The 17,005-nt window shown below is 38.1% G+C and overlaps 1 protein-coding gene across 29 annotated transcripts in view; it reads left to right on the top strand.

Moving 5' to 3' along the window:
• NEB (nebulin) overlaps nt 1-17,005 on the top strand; it is a 300,983-nt gene that overhangs the window by 232,237 nt on the left and 51,741 nt on the right. For 27 of the 29 annotated variants that reach the window (XM_077447687.1, XM_077447688.1, XM_077447689.1 and 24 more), the window contains 5 exons: nt 3,963-4,061; nt 4,657-4,767; nt 6,275-6,379; nt 7,217-7,321; nt 13,502-13,606. In XM_077447687.1, coding sequence (XP_077303813.1) covers nt 3,963-4,061; nt 4,657-4,767; nt 6,275-6,379; nt 7,217-7,321; nt 13,502-13,606 — 525 coding nt within the window. The remainder of the gene's footprint in view (nt 1-3,962; nt 4,062-4,656; nt 4,768-6,274; nt 6,380-7,216; nt 7,322-13,501; nt 13,607-17,005) is intronic. The other 2 variants (XM_077447694.1, XM_077447701.1) reach the window with 1 other exon arrangement.

Below are 17,005 nucleotides of genomic sequence, written 5' to 3' on the forward strand. Positions count from 1 at the left end.
CTTCCTACGTGCTTACAACTCCATCTCAGCTAATGGTAAGTTAACAGAGGACGCTTTGAGGGCCCACATTATTGTGATTCCCAAGCAGGATAAAGATCTTACTCAATGTGGGGACTATTGGCCTATAGCTCTTTTAAATGTTGACTTAAAATGATTCTCCTAGTGAATAGGTTATTGCCACACTTTCCTCATCTTATTCAGGCAGACCAGGCAGGTTTCATCCCACAGAGAGAGGCCAGGGACAACACTGTAAGGGCGATAGACTTGATTCATATTGCTAATATAGAGAACCGGCCCTTTCTCATTTTATAAATAGATGCTGAAAAGGCATTTGATTGGGTGGATTGGCAATATCTTCAATTTACTCTTAGACATATCCTGGGTAAACGAATGCTGTCATGGATTCAGGCATTATACACTGGTCCTACTGCGGCTGTGCTGGTCAATGGGGCCCGTTCAGAGTATTTCTCTTTGTCTAATGGGACGAGACAGGGTTGTCCTCTTTCTCCATTAATGTTTGTGTTAAACTTAGAACCCTTTCTCTGATAAATTATATCGGACCCCCTGATCAGTGGTCTTCAGGTTTCAAATACAGAGCATAAAATTGCCACATATGCGGATGACCTCTTATTTTTTCTTACTAATCCAGAGGTTTCATTACCTCGTTTACTTCAATGTCTAGCTCAGTATGAGGATCTTTCTAATTTTTCTAAATGTGAAGCGATGAGTATCCTCCTTTCCAAGAAGTGTATCATTAACCTACAAGGTGTATACCGGTTTAAATGAGTTCAGTCCTTTTTGAAATACTTGGAGGTCAAACTGACCCTGAATATGGCCCTACTATATAGGACAAACTTCTGCCCATTGTTATCAAAAATGCGATCATATTTTCAACTATACTCTATCAAAGTTTATCCCAAAAAAAAACGCCCTTGGTCACCTAGTTGTATAAACGTAAGCGCTCACACACTAAGCGTGTGTGTAACTAGGAAGCCGCGGAATTCCTAATATACTCTAGCAGCTGCTTTATATTTATTCCTCCCAGAAATAAATTACAGTATTTATAAACAACGATTCATAAATAAATATCCAAAAATAAATAAATATCTCAAAATAATTAATCACATATAGATCTAGCAGAGATTCTAGATCTATATGTGATTAATTATTTTGAGATATTTATTTATTTTTGGATATTTATTTATGGATCGTTGTTTATTAATATTTTCACCTATGGCAGATCCTTACCCTAACGTGGTTTGGGAGGTGTAATGCATTTAAGATGACTCTGCTTCCTGAAATCCTATATTTAATGCAAGCGATTCCTATTAAACTAACTGAAACTTTTTTTCTCTCGTGCCGGACACTGTTAACTAACTTTCTCTGGAGTCAGTAGACTTCGCTATTCGCTGTTGGTTTTGCCTAAATCACGGGGGGTATTGGTCTGCCTGATCTGATCTCTTACTATCGAGCCTTACATTTGTCCAGACTAGTGTCATGGTGCACCTCTTCACAGACTAAACTGTGGGTACAAGTGGAACAACATGCTTCACCGATTGCTCTGTCTGTAGAACTAGATCCAAGGATTTTGTTACCCAACGATATTTCCACTCTTTCCCAGCCTCAGTTGAGCTTTGGGTCTGCCTTTCAATTGTCACACTTTCTAAGGTCTATAGCAGATGCAGAATTATATGTAAGGCCTTTGAGTGTTTAAGTGCGGACGTGGAACATGTACCACACATGTTGTCACTTTTGTATAAACAGATCATTCAGCCTCCAGAAGGCCAGATTCCTGCATATATACAACACTGGGAAGAGGACCTCCAGATCTTTTTTACAAGATTGCAAATGAACAGGATTATTCTATTGGCTCATAAATCCTCCATAGCAAGCTGCTTTCAAAGAACAGGGTTATAAGCTATTGGTTAGGTGGTATAGGGTTCCTGCCTTAATGAACAAATTCTACGTGCAAATTTCTAAGCTATGCTGGCGATGTAATAAAGAGACTGGGACATTAATACACATTTTTTGGCAGTGCCATTTAATTACAGCATTCTGGAAGGATGTGTGGGAGATGATTAAAAAATTTACATTTGTTGACCTTGGTTTGGACCCTTTGGGCTACCTCTTGCATTTAAATGAACGACCCCTTCCCCACTATAGGCTTGTATTCTAGACATGTGGAAGTCCATGACTACATCTTCTCTGAAACACTGGTTTTCTAGGATAGACAAAATTAGGACGATGGAATTTTTTCATTATCATATTGACATATTTTGGAGGTTATTATTTGATTCAAAGTGAATTTGCATTAAGGTGGCATATTAATTTATATTCCGCATTAATCTCCTATATTTAGTTTACACATTTAATAAGTGTCAATGTTGGCCTATTAGATGTATATGCTTAGCGAAGTTGTTTTTTTTGTTTATATTTGGAAAAATATTTGAATAAAGAGTTATATGTAAAAAAAAAAAAAAAAGAAAAAGAAAAGACTTGCAGCTGTAATTGCAGTGAAAGGTGGTTCTACAAAGTATTGACTTGGGGGCTGAATACAAATGCCCCCACACATTTCACATATTTATTTGTAAAAGAATTTGAAAACCATTTATCATTTTCCTTCTACTTCACAATTATGGGCCACTTTGTGCTGGTCTATCACATAAATCCCAATAAACTGTATTTGCATTTTCAATTGTAACATGAAAAACTGTGGAAAATTTGAAGAGGTATAAATACTTTTTAAAAGCACTGTATGCATGTTACATCTTGTGGAACTACAATAATTTAATTATAACACAACAAATGAACCTGCCACTTTATAAATAAAGATTGATTAATGATTGAAATGGATTATCACAAAAGAAAGTGTACATAAAGATAAAAAATGAACTGGTAATTTAACTGGTGTCATAACAGAAGGTCAAGGAGAGGAGGGAAAAATTCAGCATGCTTTTGAAAGCACTGTAAGAATAGTAATAATTAGTGGGTGAAGCTTAATGGAAGGAGGAAGCGTAGAATGTTGCCACTGTATAGTTTGAAGCGGGAGTAAGGCCATGTTTTTATCCAGACCAATCCATCTTTTAAAGGCTGCATACTTAATCCAATCAAGTATTCTAGTGATATGAACAGATTGTCTGCTGTAAAGGATAGGAGGATTTAGTTCCAGTTTAAACAAGTCAGTTTTCTTTATTTTTTTATGCTTATGATTTTATGTCTTGGTCTTTTTATATTGATATTCAAAAAGCCATGCAATATACAGTATGTTTTTATAATACATTAGGTGGTTGACTATGCCTTTTACAACAAATCCCTTCACATATAATTATTCACCAAGGCATTATTTTGGACCTACAAAATGTTAGGTTATAATATTTTGTATTGGATTTCCTTTTGGGGGGAGGGGAGGTCACATCAAAATCTCTTTTTAGCAGCCTTTTCTTGTTAATGTCCGCACTGGGAATACCCACTATCTGTTCTGGTGGCCATTTCCGGAATATCCACTATCTGTTCTGGTTGCCATTTCCAACTCTTACCAAAACAAATAATGCTATGACTAGCTATACTTTTTAAGTTGGCATTAGTTGCTGATGTATCTGTGAGAGTTTAAGTCACCTTACTTTAGTGTCTAAGCCTCTAATGCCACTGATTGTTGGTAAATTATTGCTGATCAATAAATTGTTGGCTTAGTCCACAACATGCCAGTATATACAGGCATGAGGTTTGCAGTTAAGATATAAGATCCATGCTACATTTTTATATATAACAATTATAAGAACAAATAGGTACATATAACATAGTGGAGCTGTTTAAACAATGTGAAATACTCTCTAGAACTTAATCGCTTGTTTTTTTCCCCACATACAGAGATGGTATATTTGTCACAGTTGGTCTAAGAGTTTCATGAGGCTTTTGTAAGCCTAGCAAACATTACTAATCTGAACCTTTGCTAACAATTTTAGGCTGAGTATGCCAAAGGACACCTGAGGGGACATGGAGCAGCATCTTATGACACCCCCATCATGAGGACACTTAAGAAAGCTAATGCTCTCACTAGTAATGTAAGATATGCATGTCATGCAAACTGTGAATGCTAAGTTCTTGTGGAGATACACCTGGGGGACATTTATGAAAAGAGGTGCCAAAATGCACTCTAGGCCTTAGAGTTTTGCAGTTATTTTATTTTTTCCAGACCATGCCCATCACAGTTATTTTTATCTACTGAATAGGTGCTAAGGGTAACCTAAGGCCCTTTTTGCTTAAATGCCTCTTTATTTTGTCTTTACATGATAGGAACTGAATACATGCATGGTCTAGGCACAACAATTGCATTCTTGTCCAAAAAAAAGATGTAAATTTATAATTAAGAAGTCAATTTATATCATGGCAACCTATCTGCATGATGGAGAGCAAATAGAAAATGCACATAATTGACATAGTTTGTTCTGTAAAATTGGGATAAGGTGTGAAAGCATGTATGAAGTAAGAAATGTTAAGTAATGCTTTATGAAAAAAATTTAAACATCACATGAAATGTGTTGTTATGTACATGATCTGTTTTAGGTGTTCCAGTCTGCTGGAAACGATCCATTTTGTGGGAATTTCCATTAATGTGATTCCACTGAATTGTGTTTTAATTATTGCTTATTTTTTCAGGTAAAATACAAGGAACAGTTTTCAAAAGACAAAAGAAAGAGACCACAATATGATCTCAAGGAAGCCAAAATCTATGAAACAATGAAAGATGCAAATACTCTTGCAAGTGAGGTAAAATGCAGATTTTACTATTTAACACCGTATATTAAAGTGCATGTCAGGGCAAAATTAAAAATGTTTGGTACATATTTGCAATACATTCTTATTTCCCATGTTCTATGAACACTGCACATGCAGAACACTGTACGTGCAGAAAAATACCTTTTAAAATCCAGTGAGCTCCTAACTTCTTGTTTCAACTGACAATACAGTACCATTACTGCACTGGAATTTCAAGCAGCATTATCAGCCCTGCCTGCTGGACTACAAAACCCCATCTACTCCCACCCCTCTCCCCCAGTAAGCCCAGCACACTTCTCTTTGTATGGACTATAGAACACATCTTCTCCTCATCTGCATAACATAAAAGGGGGTATTCTATAGTTCATCAGAGGAGAAATAAGCAGGGCTAAAAGCACTGTTTCCAGCGCAGCAGCATTATTAGCTTAAAGAGGAAGTTAGGAGCTCACTGGATCAACAGGTATTTTCTGTACTTGCAGAATTTTTAAAGAGCCAAAACATGGGAAAAAATGCACGTATTGTAGAAATGTACTGTTTTTTTTTTTTTGCTAAGACATACACTTTAAGAGGATCCTCAGTCCTCAAAAAAATGTAAATGTCAGAGATTACGATACTATAGCTACTGACTTTTAATAAAAGGACAATTACCTGTCCAGGAATCGAGCACAATCCTCACCCAGGCCGGTTCTTGGCTGGTCTTTGGGTCCCCAGTGCCGCCATGGGAGAGTGGGAGACCAGCTGTGACTCTTTGCAGCTTCACAGCCTGTTTCTCATTTGGCATGTGCGAGTCACTTTACAAGCTTTGTCCCAGAAGGCTGTGGGCAAAGGGGATGGGGGCAAACTTGGTGCAGGTACCTAACAAAACTAGGTACCTACTCCCTCCAAAAAATGTATCCAAAAGTGATAGAGGAGTGGGGGGAGGAGGTGAAAAAGTGGAACTTCCCCTTTTGAGTGAAATTCTCCTTTAATAGATGTTAAAGCAAAACTATACTTACCTTCCCTCCAGTGCTGTGGTGTTACAGAGCTCCTGCTGGTTGCTGACATCTTCGGCTGGTCTGATTCTGGTTTGCCAATCTCCAGACTGGGCCGAGATGACATCATGTGCAGGAGTACATTCACCTGGGCCCTGCCAAAATTGTACACTGAGCTGCGCATGCACAGCTCATTGCACAGTATGAAGAGTATGCAATAAACGTTAATGCAGGAGGGGCAATTTACTAAAACTGGAGAGTGCAAAATCTGGTCCAGCTGTGCATGGTAGCCAATCAGCTTCTAAATTTAGCTTGTTTAATTAAGCTTTGACAAAAACCTGGAAGCTGATTGGTTTCTATGCAGAGCTGCACCAGATTTTGCACTCACCAGTTTCTTTAAATAAACCCCGGTATGTCTATTCTGCATTCAAAATCCTGCCTGTTCCACAATGTTCTGCTTTTTTCCTATAGTTTCACTATATTGTACAATTTATTTAAATAAAAATGTGAATTTTTTTGTGCTCCAGGTGAAATATAAGGCAGATCTTAAGAAGCTTCACAAACCCGTGACTGATATGGCGGAATCGCTCAATATGCAGCACATTACCGGCACAAGCAAGCTAGCCAGCGATGTAAGCTATCTAACAAAACATAATACTGTTCATAATAATTTCAGCACTCACTTCCATTGTCCATAATAACTTACACTGATTTCTCTGCTTTCCTCTTGGGCATCAATTGGTAGTTATCCTTTTCCTATTTAACCACTAGCTCATTACTATCATTAATATAGTTGCTCATATATGGTAGCTTAAAAAAAAAAAATAATAAACATAACTGCTAATAAAAATCGTTTTCTAACCTTTTTATTTTAAATCTTATCCATTTCAGTAAAACTTTAACACATTTTGAATCATTTCCATTTTAATACAATAAAACATTTTACATTAGAATATTAATATTTTTATAAATAAAAATTTATCTTTTTGCTTTACAACATGTGGCTTTTTATCATGGCATTTAAGTGCTCATGTATACCCTGAAATGTTTTTTTTGTTTAAATAAAGCCAAGGATATCAAAATTATCACTACACAGCTAAGTACAACTCTTATTTATTAATCATAATAATTGACATAATATATTTATGAAAACTACATAAAATAAATATATATATGCAAACAATATACATTAATAGGTATATATGATAAATTATTTATTGATTTTAATTTTGATAGGATTCAGCCAGATAAATATAATTTAATATGCCAAAATATTACTTGGATTTGGCTGACTTCTAAAGGATATTAATAATACAGTATCATAATTATATATTTTTATTAATATATATATATATATTTCATTTTCAAGTCAAATTTGAGTTAAATTCATTCAAATAATCTTGGTATCCAGTAGCATACAGGGTAATTACTAGACTATGTTTGAGGCAGTTTTTGACACTTTCCTTCAGTACCAGTACAAGAAGGAATTTCAGAAGAGTAAGGGTCACTACCAAGTGGTGCCTGATACACTTGAACAAGTTCATGTAAAGGAGGCAACAGAACTACAGAGCATAGTAAGTTATAAGTGTAATTTTTAATTATTACTTCTATTGCTTTTAATGAATCTTGTAAACCATGCAAACCTTAAGCGTTTTTTCTTTACTTCTTTATGTTCATCCTAAATACCCTATAAAGTTCAAAGGATTTTTTTTTCTAAAACTGTATTTATAACCGATCCGTAAGTCAGACTGTAGATGGATGTTATGAATGCTTTCTGAGTTGCTTGTTTACAAGAATATTTGTTGGATGCTGACAATTGTGTTTGACATCTTCTGCTTAAGTCTGCTTACTCAGTACTCTGAAAAATGTTTATCTTCAATGATAACTTTCATGGGGAATTGCTATAGGTTAAAACTTGTGTTCCAGTCAGGTAAGTCTGGTTGCTTTACCAAGTCATGTTAAAGTAAAACTATAATAGTTTTGATTAGTTTATTTTTATATTGAGATTTTTACAATCTTATAAACTATTTTACATATTTTTTTCATTTTAAAATGTACATTTTAAAAATAGGCTTGTCACTTAGAAGTGCCTGAACATTCCTGCAGCAACTTCCAATATTCTGCTGTCAAATTGTGCTGAAAGCTTTTGGACAGGCAAAGCTCTCTAATGCCGCGTACACACGAGCGGACTTTTCAACATCCAAAGTCCGACGGAATGATTCCATCAGACTATTCGATCGTGTGTGGGCTGCAACGGACTTTTGATTCGCAAAAGTCTGACGGACTTTAGAAAATGGAACATGCTTCAAATTTTTCCGACGGAACTCCGCCGGACCTGGTCCCTTCGAAAAATTCGCTCGTGTGTATGCTATTCCGACGGACTAAAACCGACGCTAGGGCAGCTATTGGCTACCGGCTATGAACTTCCTTATTCGAGTCCAGTCGTACGTCATCACGTTCAAATCCGTCAGAGTTTGGTGTGATTGTGCGTGGCCAAGTCCGCTCAGTCGAAAAGTCCGTCAGAACTCTGTCGGAACTCCGGCAGAACTCCGGCAGGACTCCTTCGGAAGTCTGTCGGACATAAATCCTCTCGTGTGTACGGGGCTTAACACATATGAGTAATGTCAGCTATAGGTCTTCTATTAATTACTACATAGTACAGTAAAGTTGGGAGTTTTACCACTGACTACAATAGTTAAAGTACAAGTCTAGGCTAGAACTAACTATGCTTAAAAATGCTCCCACACTTCTTCTAACACCTACTGTATACTAAGTACCTTGTAGAACAGTGTTTCTCAAACTTTTTTGTCTTGTGACGCACCAAAAAGATCTAAAAAATTTTGCTGCACACCTGAAAAGATGTAACAATTTCTGTGGTCAGCAGTAAATATAATATATACAAAAGCAGCAGTCCCCAACATTATATATCACTGATATATAATATTTGGGATCACTCAAGACTGCTGCTTTTGTATATATTATATTTTCTAGACATGTGCATTCATTTTCATCCGAATGCATTTTCGTCCGAATTTCAGCTATTTTCGTTTTCGTTTTGATAAACGATAACGAAAGCACAGAGTCCGAAAAACGAAAGATCCAACATAAATAAATGCTTTACTTTCGTTTTCGTTGTTACAACAGTTCGATATAGAATAGGAGTTTTGACATGACTCTGACAATAACAATCTGTGTCTATAGAACCTGTGGTCGAATATGCCTAACCTTACCTCCAAGATTATATAGAGAAAATATTCGACAGAGAAAAAAGATTTGACAGAGAGAAAAGATTCTGCAAGTTACTGTCCTAAAAAGTGTTTGGGGACCTGGGTCCTGCCCCAGGGGACATGTATCAATGCAAAAAAAAGTTTTAAAACTGACGTTTTTTCAGGAGCAGTGATTTTAATAATGATTAAAGTGAAACAATAATCCCCGCAGTGTCTCCTCCGTGGAGACATAAGATGGATGGTTTCGCTGCGCTGATTCAGATCAGCCATCGCTGGACCCTGGAGAGATGATCGTCCGTCGCTGGATAGCAAGAGTGGATTACCACGGCTGGAATCTTTTTTTAATTTTTTTTTATTTTTAATAAAGGAATTTTTCAAAAGCGTGTTTGTCTTATTTAACTATTTTTTACACTTTCTTTGTGAAATGGTAGGGGTACTTTTGTACCCCCTTACCATTTCAAATAGGGGGGGCCTTCTCCGCATCAACATGGGGACAAGGTGCTTTGAGGGGTCACAGACCCCCAAAGCATCCTCCCAATGTTGAGGGCATGTGGCCTGGTACGGTTCAGGAGGAAGGGGGGGCCGCTCTCTCGTCCCCCCCTCTTTTCCTGCGGCCTACCAGGTTGCGTGCTCGGATAAAGGGTCTGGTATGGATTTTTAGGGGGACCCCACGTCAATTTTTTTTAAAATTTGACGCGGGGTTCCCCTTAATATCCATACCAGACCTGAAGGGCCTGGTAATTGAATTTGGGGGACCCCCACGCTTTTTTATTTATTTATTTATTGATTTTTATCAATGACTTTCAATGAGTGTTCTCTGGATTACGGAGCCGACAATTCATAATAGCTGCGAGTGATTTTAAAGGACTTTTTTTCCTGCATAAATTACACTTTGTGCAGGGACAGTTCTAAGCACCAGAAACATGAGCCCCTTCACAGGCATACTATAGACACCCCCCCCCCCCCCCACGAAATTTAAAGGAATATTACACTTTTATTGTTTCACTTTAATCATTATTAAAATCACTGCTTCAGAAAAAACTGCCGTTTTTTAAAAAAAATTTTGCATTGATACATGTCCCCTGGGGCAGGACCCGGGTCCCCAAACACTTTTTAGGACAGTAACTTGCAAATTAGCCTTTAAAATTAGCACTTTAGATTTTGAACGTTGGAGTCCCATAGACTTAGGGTTCTAAAGTTTACACGAAGTATGCTATATACTAGCTCAGTCGAATCTTCTTTATACATTCGACAGACACCATAAGCCTTCAAAGACAGATTCGACCGTAATTCATGTATATTTTTGGACGAATGCAATTTTTGAACGAAAAACAAAATAAATAAAAACGAATTTCGGGAGTAACTAAATAAATAAATTTTTCGGACGAAAACGAAATTCCGGAAACAAAATATTTTACTCTGCACATGTCTAATATTTTCCTGCTGATATAATATTGGGGAATGGGGATCACACAAGCTGCTTATATTCACTGCTGATATCACACACTGGTCAGTCCATCCCTATCTCTTCTCTCATCTTACCTTCTCAGCTCCACACTGTGTGGGATATCCAAGGACTTCGGGCTCCTCTGCTCTGTTGTGGGTGGAACTGGAGGAGGGAAAGACATCACGTTGAGGGGTGCCGTGCTCAGCACCTCATTGGCTGGAAGTGCCTGTCACGGCACCTGTCCTGGCACACTGCAGCCTAATGCAGTGGTGGTGAACATCAGCCAATCCAATTCGCACACAGGCCAGGCAGCACAGATGACCATTGTCCCTGTGAGGCCTGCACACTTGCTCAGTGAGTGACAGACAGTCAGCACTATGCTGGAGAAGCCATGGAGTCTTGTGGTGTGACACTGGCACGGCAACCGCCGGGCCTGGCGCACAACATGAATGATCCCACAGCACACCTGAAATTCTCACACAGTTTTAGAAACACTGCTGTAGAAAGAAGATGCTTAAACTTACCTAATCTCAGGGCACTTTGTTCCAGTTAAAATATCAGTTACTACCCACCAGGGTTAGGGAAGAGGATGCCCCGTAATAAACCTATGGTTGACGTCACCGCTTAGGTATTCCATCCATTGTCGGCGCTCCCTCATCTCCCCTGAAGCTGACTGCTGGGGGGATCACCTGACTGGACCGAAGTGCTCTGAGAATTTGTTAATGCATCTTTCTTCCACAGTTACTTAGTATAGGTGTTAAAAGAGAGTTGGAAGCAGTTCTAACCATAGTTATTTCTAGCTTGCACTCCTACTTAAAAGTAAATCAACAGCCAAACTTTTTTCTAATGCTGCATACACACGACCGATTTTTCCATCAGAATAAACTCTGACAGTCTTTCCAACGGAGTTCTGCTGAAACAGACTTGCCTACACATGATCACACCAAAGTCCGTTCGTTTAGTATGTGATGATGTGTTCAATAGCCAGTAGTCAATAGCTGCCCTTGCATTGTTTTTGGTCTGTCGGAATAGCATACAGACGAACGGTTTTCCCGATAGGAATTGATTCCGTCAAAAGATTTAAAGCATGTTCTATTTCTAGGTCCATCAGAATTTTTGAAAAGTCAGATGAAGCCAACACACGATCGGAATATCCGATGAAATGATTTTCCGCCGGAAAATTCGGTCGTGTGTACGTGGCATTAAAATAGGGAATTGAAGCAACAGTCAGATTTAATTTTTAGCTGTCTCTTTTAAATTGGGGAGATTTCCTTTCGGTCCCTGTTTTGGAGATACAGCAAGAAGAAAAAATAAATCTATCCTAAGAGAAAATTTAATATTAGTTGTTACTGGAATATTTAGGTGACAGATGTACATTCTTGTATTTACCACCACTTTCTGTCCCATTGAGAACAGTTGCCTAGACAAATAGAAGGGTTTTTATGTAGAGATATAGTTTAATTTGATTTAATTTAACCACTTCTGCCCCGGAAGGATTTACCCCCTTCCTGACCAGAGCAGTTTTTCCAATTTGGCACTGCGTCGCTTTAACTGACAATTGCGCGACGTGGCTCCCAAACAAAATTGGCGTCTTTTTTCCCCACAAATAGAGCATTCTTTTGGTGGCATTTGATCGCCAATGTGGTTTTTATTTTTTGCGCTATAAACAAAAAAATAGCGAAAATTTTGAAAAAACGCATTCGTTTTTACTTTTTGCTATAATAAATATCCCTCAAAAATATATATAAAAAAAAATTCTCCTCAGTTTAGGCCAATACTTATTCTTCTACATATTTTTGGTAAAAAAAAATATCACAATAAGCGTTTATTTATTGGTTTCCGCAAAAGTTATAGCATCTACAAAATAGGGGGTAGCTTAATAGCATTTTTATTAATATTTTTTTTTACTAGTAATAGCGGCGATCAGCGATTTTTATTGTGACTGCGACATAATGACGGACGCATGGGACAATTTTGACACATTTTTGGGACCATTGTCATTAATACAGCGATCAATGCTATAAGATTGCATTGATTACTGTAAAAATGTCACTTGCAGTAAATGGGGTTAACCACTAGAGGGCGGGGAGGGGTTAAGCGAGTCCTAGGGGAGTGTTCCTAACTGTCTGGGGGATGGGCTGTGTATGACGTGGACACTGATCGCTGCTCCCAATGACAGGGGGCAGAAGATCAGTGTCCTGTCATTAGGCAGAACGGGGAGATGCTGTTTACATCGGCATCTCCCCATTCTTGATCTCTGTGACATGATCGCGGGCATCCCCGCGGAGATCGAGTCCGTGGGTCCCGCAGGCATGGTCACAGAGCTTGCGGCAGGCGCACGCGCGCGAACGGTTGGAAATTCAAAGTACGGTTACATTACTTTGCCCAGCCGTGCCATTCTGCTGACGTATATATGCCGACAGTCGTGAAGTGGTTAATTTACAGAACAAATTCCGAATTTAATCCTACTAGTAAAATTGTAAATAAAAAGGCAACTGCTTTTTTTCAAATACAATTTAAAAAATGGTAGGGATATTTTCCTATTTGTATTAGTAGTATAGTGTCTGTTTTTTTTTTCTACCTAAAAATGCAAACATAGATGAGTAATAAACTCTAATGAGATTGCATTGAGTTATATTAGGAACGTTTAATAGCTCCAGTGGAAAAGATATAGCGGAAAAGAGCATTAAGGTTTGTTTAATAATTTGACATTTCATTTATTTGCAATCCTGGAAAAGAGAAAGATAACAGCTGAAACCCTATTGGTTGACATTGGCCAACTATAATGAATGTAAGTCAATAGAAGAGGCAAATTAAAATTTAAACCCGTATTTCCATTTTTAAAAATAATATATAATTCAATTTTAGAAAAGTATAATTTTGTTTTCTTTACTCCTTTTTTTCCCTCTTGTCTTAGATATTTCATAATTTTTTTCTATGTGTCACCTGCTCATCTATTTTGTTAAAATGTGATAGAGATCCATTCAAATATTTAATGTAGTTTTATGAGGTATAATTTATTTCTTAGGCCTAATTAAATACTATTTTACATTGTGTCTAAATAATGTATTCTATAACAGGTGAAATACAAAGAGAAATATGAAAAAGAGAGAGGCAAAGCTATGCTGGACTTTGAGACTCCAACTTATGTCACAGCTAAAGAGGCTCAGCATATGCAGAGTGAGGTAAGTCCTTGGAAAATAAACTTGCTCTGTATAGACTGTTCACTTTGCAAGGGAAGTTGCACTTTGCAAAGGAATCTTTCCCAGAGCTTAGTGAATGAGATGAAACTCTTTCATCATCCAATCATCTGCAAGCAAAAATTGTGTTTTTTTTTTATTTTTTTCGGCACCTGATGGGATATTCTTTGCAAAGTGAAATTTTGGCACATCCACGTAGCTGTGAGGAATATTATCTTGCAATGGGAACAGCTTATTTGCTTTTAGTAGATGAACCCCATATTTCTTTTGGATATACAGAAATTTGGCAGATTGTGTAATCTTTCCTGTACCCTTATTAGAAGTGGAAATTATTCAATGGTGTCATGGACAGGAGAAGGATCTAACCTTCTGCTTTAAATGTTTTTGTCTCGCAAGTGGTAATTATTAAGTAATTTAGGTGCATTGTTTTCATCATCAGTATGTGGGCTTTTCTTGTATTTCGAGATAGTAACTGTTTTTATCTGCCTGGATACATAGTAATTGATTAAAACATGAAACATATGTATTTAACTTTTATAATTTGAGAAATCTAAAATATTTTGTAAAGGTTTTTCTTATTTTTTTAATTTAGAGAAAAAAAACATATTGTAATGATTTTATAATGAGTGAATACAGTGACAGGTTTTACGTTTGTTGAATGGTGTCATGGTATTTTGAATTAATTTGTTAAAATTGTTAAGTCCTTCAAGAAGGAAATCCCTTGAAGCTGATATTGTTTTTGTTAAATGGTAATCTTATACAAGCTGAAATATGCATGTATAAGCAGTTTAATGTACTGTAGAATTTCTTTTGTTCTTTTGTATGTAATTCCCTTTAAACACAAAAATAAATTTCAACTGTGATAACTAGTTTGTGGGGCTGGGAGGTTTTGAATCTCAGGATTTGGTAGTAATTTACTTACTCCACCTAGGGACCAAATAGGGAAAAATGGCAAGAGAAGGAAAAGCTAGTAAGATATTTACAGTCATACCTACTTCTGAACTGAATTCTTCTGATAGTCAGAAGAAAAAGAGAATGAGGTATTATGAAACAATTCAAATGTGGAATTAAAAAAAGTAGACTAAAATCAGACATGAAACTAGTGTTTGGGCTCTCAAACTTTATTTTTATTTTTTACTGGCTAAGGGCACCATAAAAAAGTGTATGTATAGAGAAAATTTTTTTTTTCGTTTTGGATATATGCAATATGGAAGAGTTAGAACCCCTGTCAAGTTTGAATTGCTGTACAAGGGGCACTAGATCTGCTGATTTTAACATCCAATGTTGCAAGTGACCCATTGAATTAATCAAGTTGACAAGCTTTGTTGAGGTTGCTCACATAAGATCCAGCAAGCCCCAATGGTGGCTTCAGGAAGAAGTTCAGAAATGTAAGAAAAGCAGTAAAAGTGCCACGCTAGTGTCTTCATAGCATGCAGAACGTACTCTATGAACATTGGCGTGACAATTTTCCTCCTGATACATTCACCCTCTCTATCTGTCCTAGTGGCCACCAGAAATTGATGGGAAATCAAATTCTAACATGACAGTTATCATCAAATCAAGATGTGAGAGCAAATCTGCAACGGGACAAACTTGTTCTGGAGACAATTTTCAAAGAGTGGAACTACCTTCCATTAAATTTTTTTTCTCACTTACTGTTGCGTTTCTGAAACAGTAAGTGAAGGGAGGGAAACAGACAGTAAAAATAACTTAAGATGGGTTTTAACCTTTCCCTGCCCATTCCACAATAAAATATGGAAATAAACTTTATTTATTTTGAGCCCCAAAATATAGGAGTTGTATCAGTAATTTTCTACCTTTACTTTACCCTCCTTTAAAGATGGTTTCTTTAATTATTCCAACAAAGTTCTACAGGTTTTCTTTGCTTTTTGTGCATTCATTTTTACTGTAACAGAATCAGTATTAAGAAATGCACTACTGGGACAGATTGAGCTTAAATTAGAGCCTTTCCACAGTACCTCTGAAAATAGTTAACTGCATAAGCAAAATCATTTTTTTACCTCGTGTGGCAATGCTTGAACCTGCTTATAGATCATTCTTAGATTTTTTTCTAGCATGAGGGTAAGGGCATAACTATACTTCAGCACTGCAAAGTGGATAGAATTTAAACAGGGCCTCCTAGTGGTGCAGGAGCGGGTTGTCCAGGAGATTGCTTTTAAAAGATATGGGCTGATACCTAATTGCTTGCTATACACATTACCTTTAGGCCTCATGCACACGAGACGCAGATGAAACCTCTGTTAAAAAAAAGCTGAAACGCGCGTTTAGAAACGCGCGTTTTGCCGCGTTTGCATGTCGCGTTTAGACGCGTTTAGACGCGTTTAGACGCGTTTGCGTTTAGACGCGTTTATAAAGATAACATCATGTAGACCCTCCCCAAGCTCTCAAAGCATTTTTTTTAACTATTTCTGCTATTTTGATCAGAGTGAGCAGCAGCAGCATAGAGAGCAGTTGTACACTTGCATTTGCCGTGTCACTTGCCACGGCACCTGCCACAAGTTGTGGATTGTCCACTTGCCACGTCACTTGCCACAAGTTGGGGATTGTCCACTTGCCACATCACCTGCCACGTCACCTGCCACAAATTGTGGATTGTCCACTTGCCACGTCACTTGCCACATCACCTGCCACGTCACTTGCCACGAGATGTGGATTGTCCACTTTCCACGTCATCTGCCATGCCACCTGCCACAAGCTGTGGATTGTCCACTTGCCACGTCACCAGCCACATCACCTGCCACAAGTTGTGGATTGTCTACTTGCCGCGTCACTTGCCACATCACCTGCCACGTCACTTGCCACGTCACCTGCCACAAGTTGTGGATTGTTCACTTGCCACGTCACCTGCCACGTCACCTGCCACAAGTTGTGGATTGTCCACTTGCCACGTCACTTGCCGCAAGCTGTGGATTGTCCACTTGCCACATCACTTGCCACGTCACCTGCCACATCACTTGCCACGTCACCTGCCACAAGTTTTGTATTGTCCACTTGCCACGTCACTTGCCACGTCAGCTGCCACGTCACTTGCCACGAGATGTGGATTGTCCACTTTCCACGTCATCTGCCATGCCACCTGCCACAAGCTGTGGATTGTCCACTTGACACGTCACCAGCCACATCACCTGCCACAAGTTGTGGATTGTCCACTTGCCACGTGACTTGCCACATCACCTGCCACGTGACTTGCCACATCACCTGCCACAAGTTGTGGATTGTCTACTTGCCGCGTCACTTGCCACTTCACCTGCCACGTCACCTGCCACAAGTTGTGGATTGTCCACTTGCCACGTCACTTGCCACAAGCTGTGGATTGTCCACTTGCCACATCACTTGCCACGTCACCTGCCACGTCACTTGCCA

Source organism: Lithobates pipiens, unplaced genomic scaffold, assembly GCF_037356315.1.
Source record: "Lithobates pipiens isolate NorthernLeopardFrog02 unplaced genomic scaffold, aLitPip1_a1.2 Scaffold_22, whole genome shotgun sequence".
Classification (NCBI taxonomy): domain Eukaryota; kingdom Metazoa; phylum Chordata; class Amphibia; order Anura; family Ranidae; genus Lithobates; species Lithobates pipiens.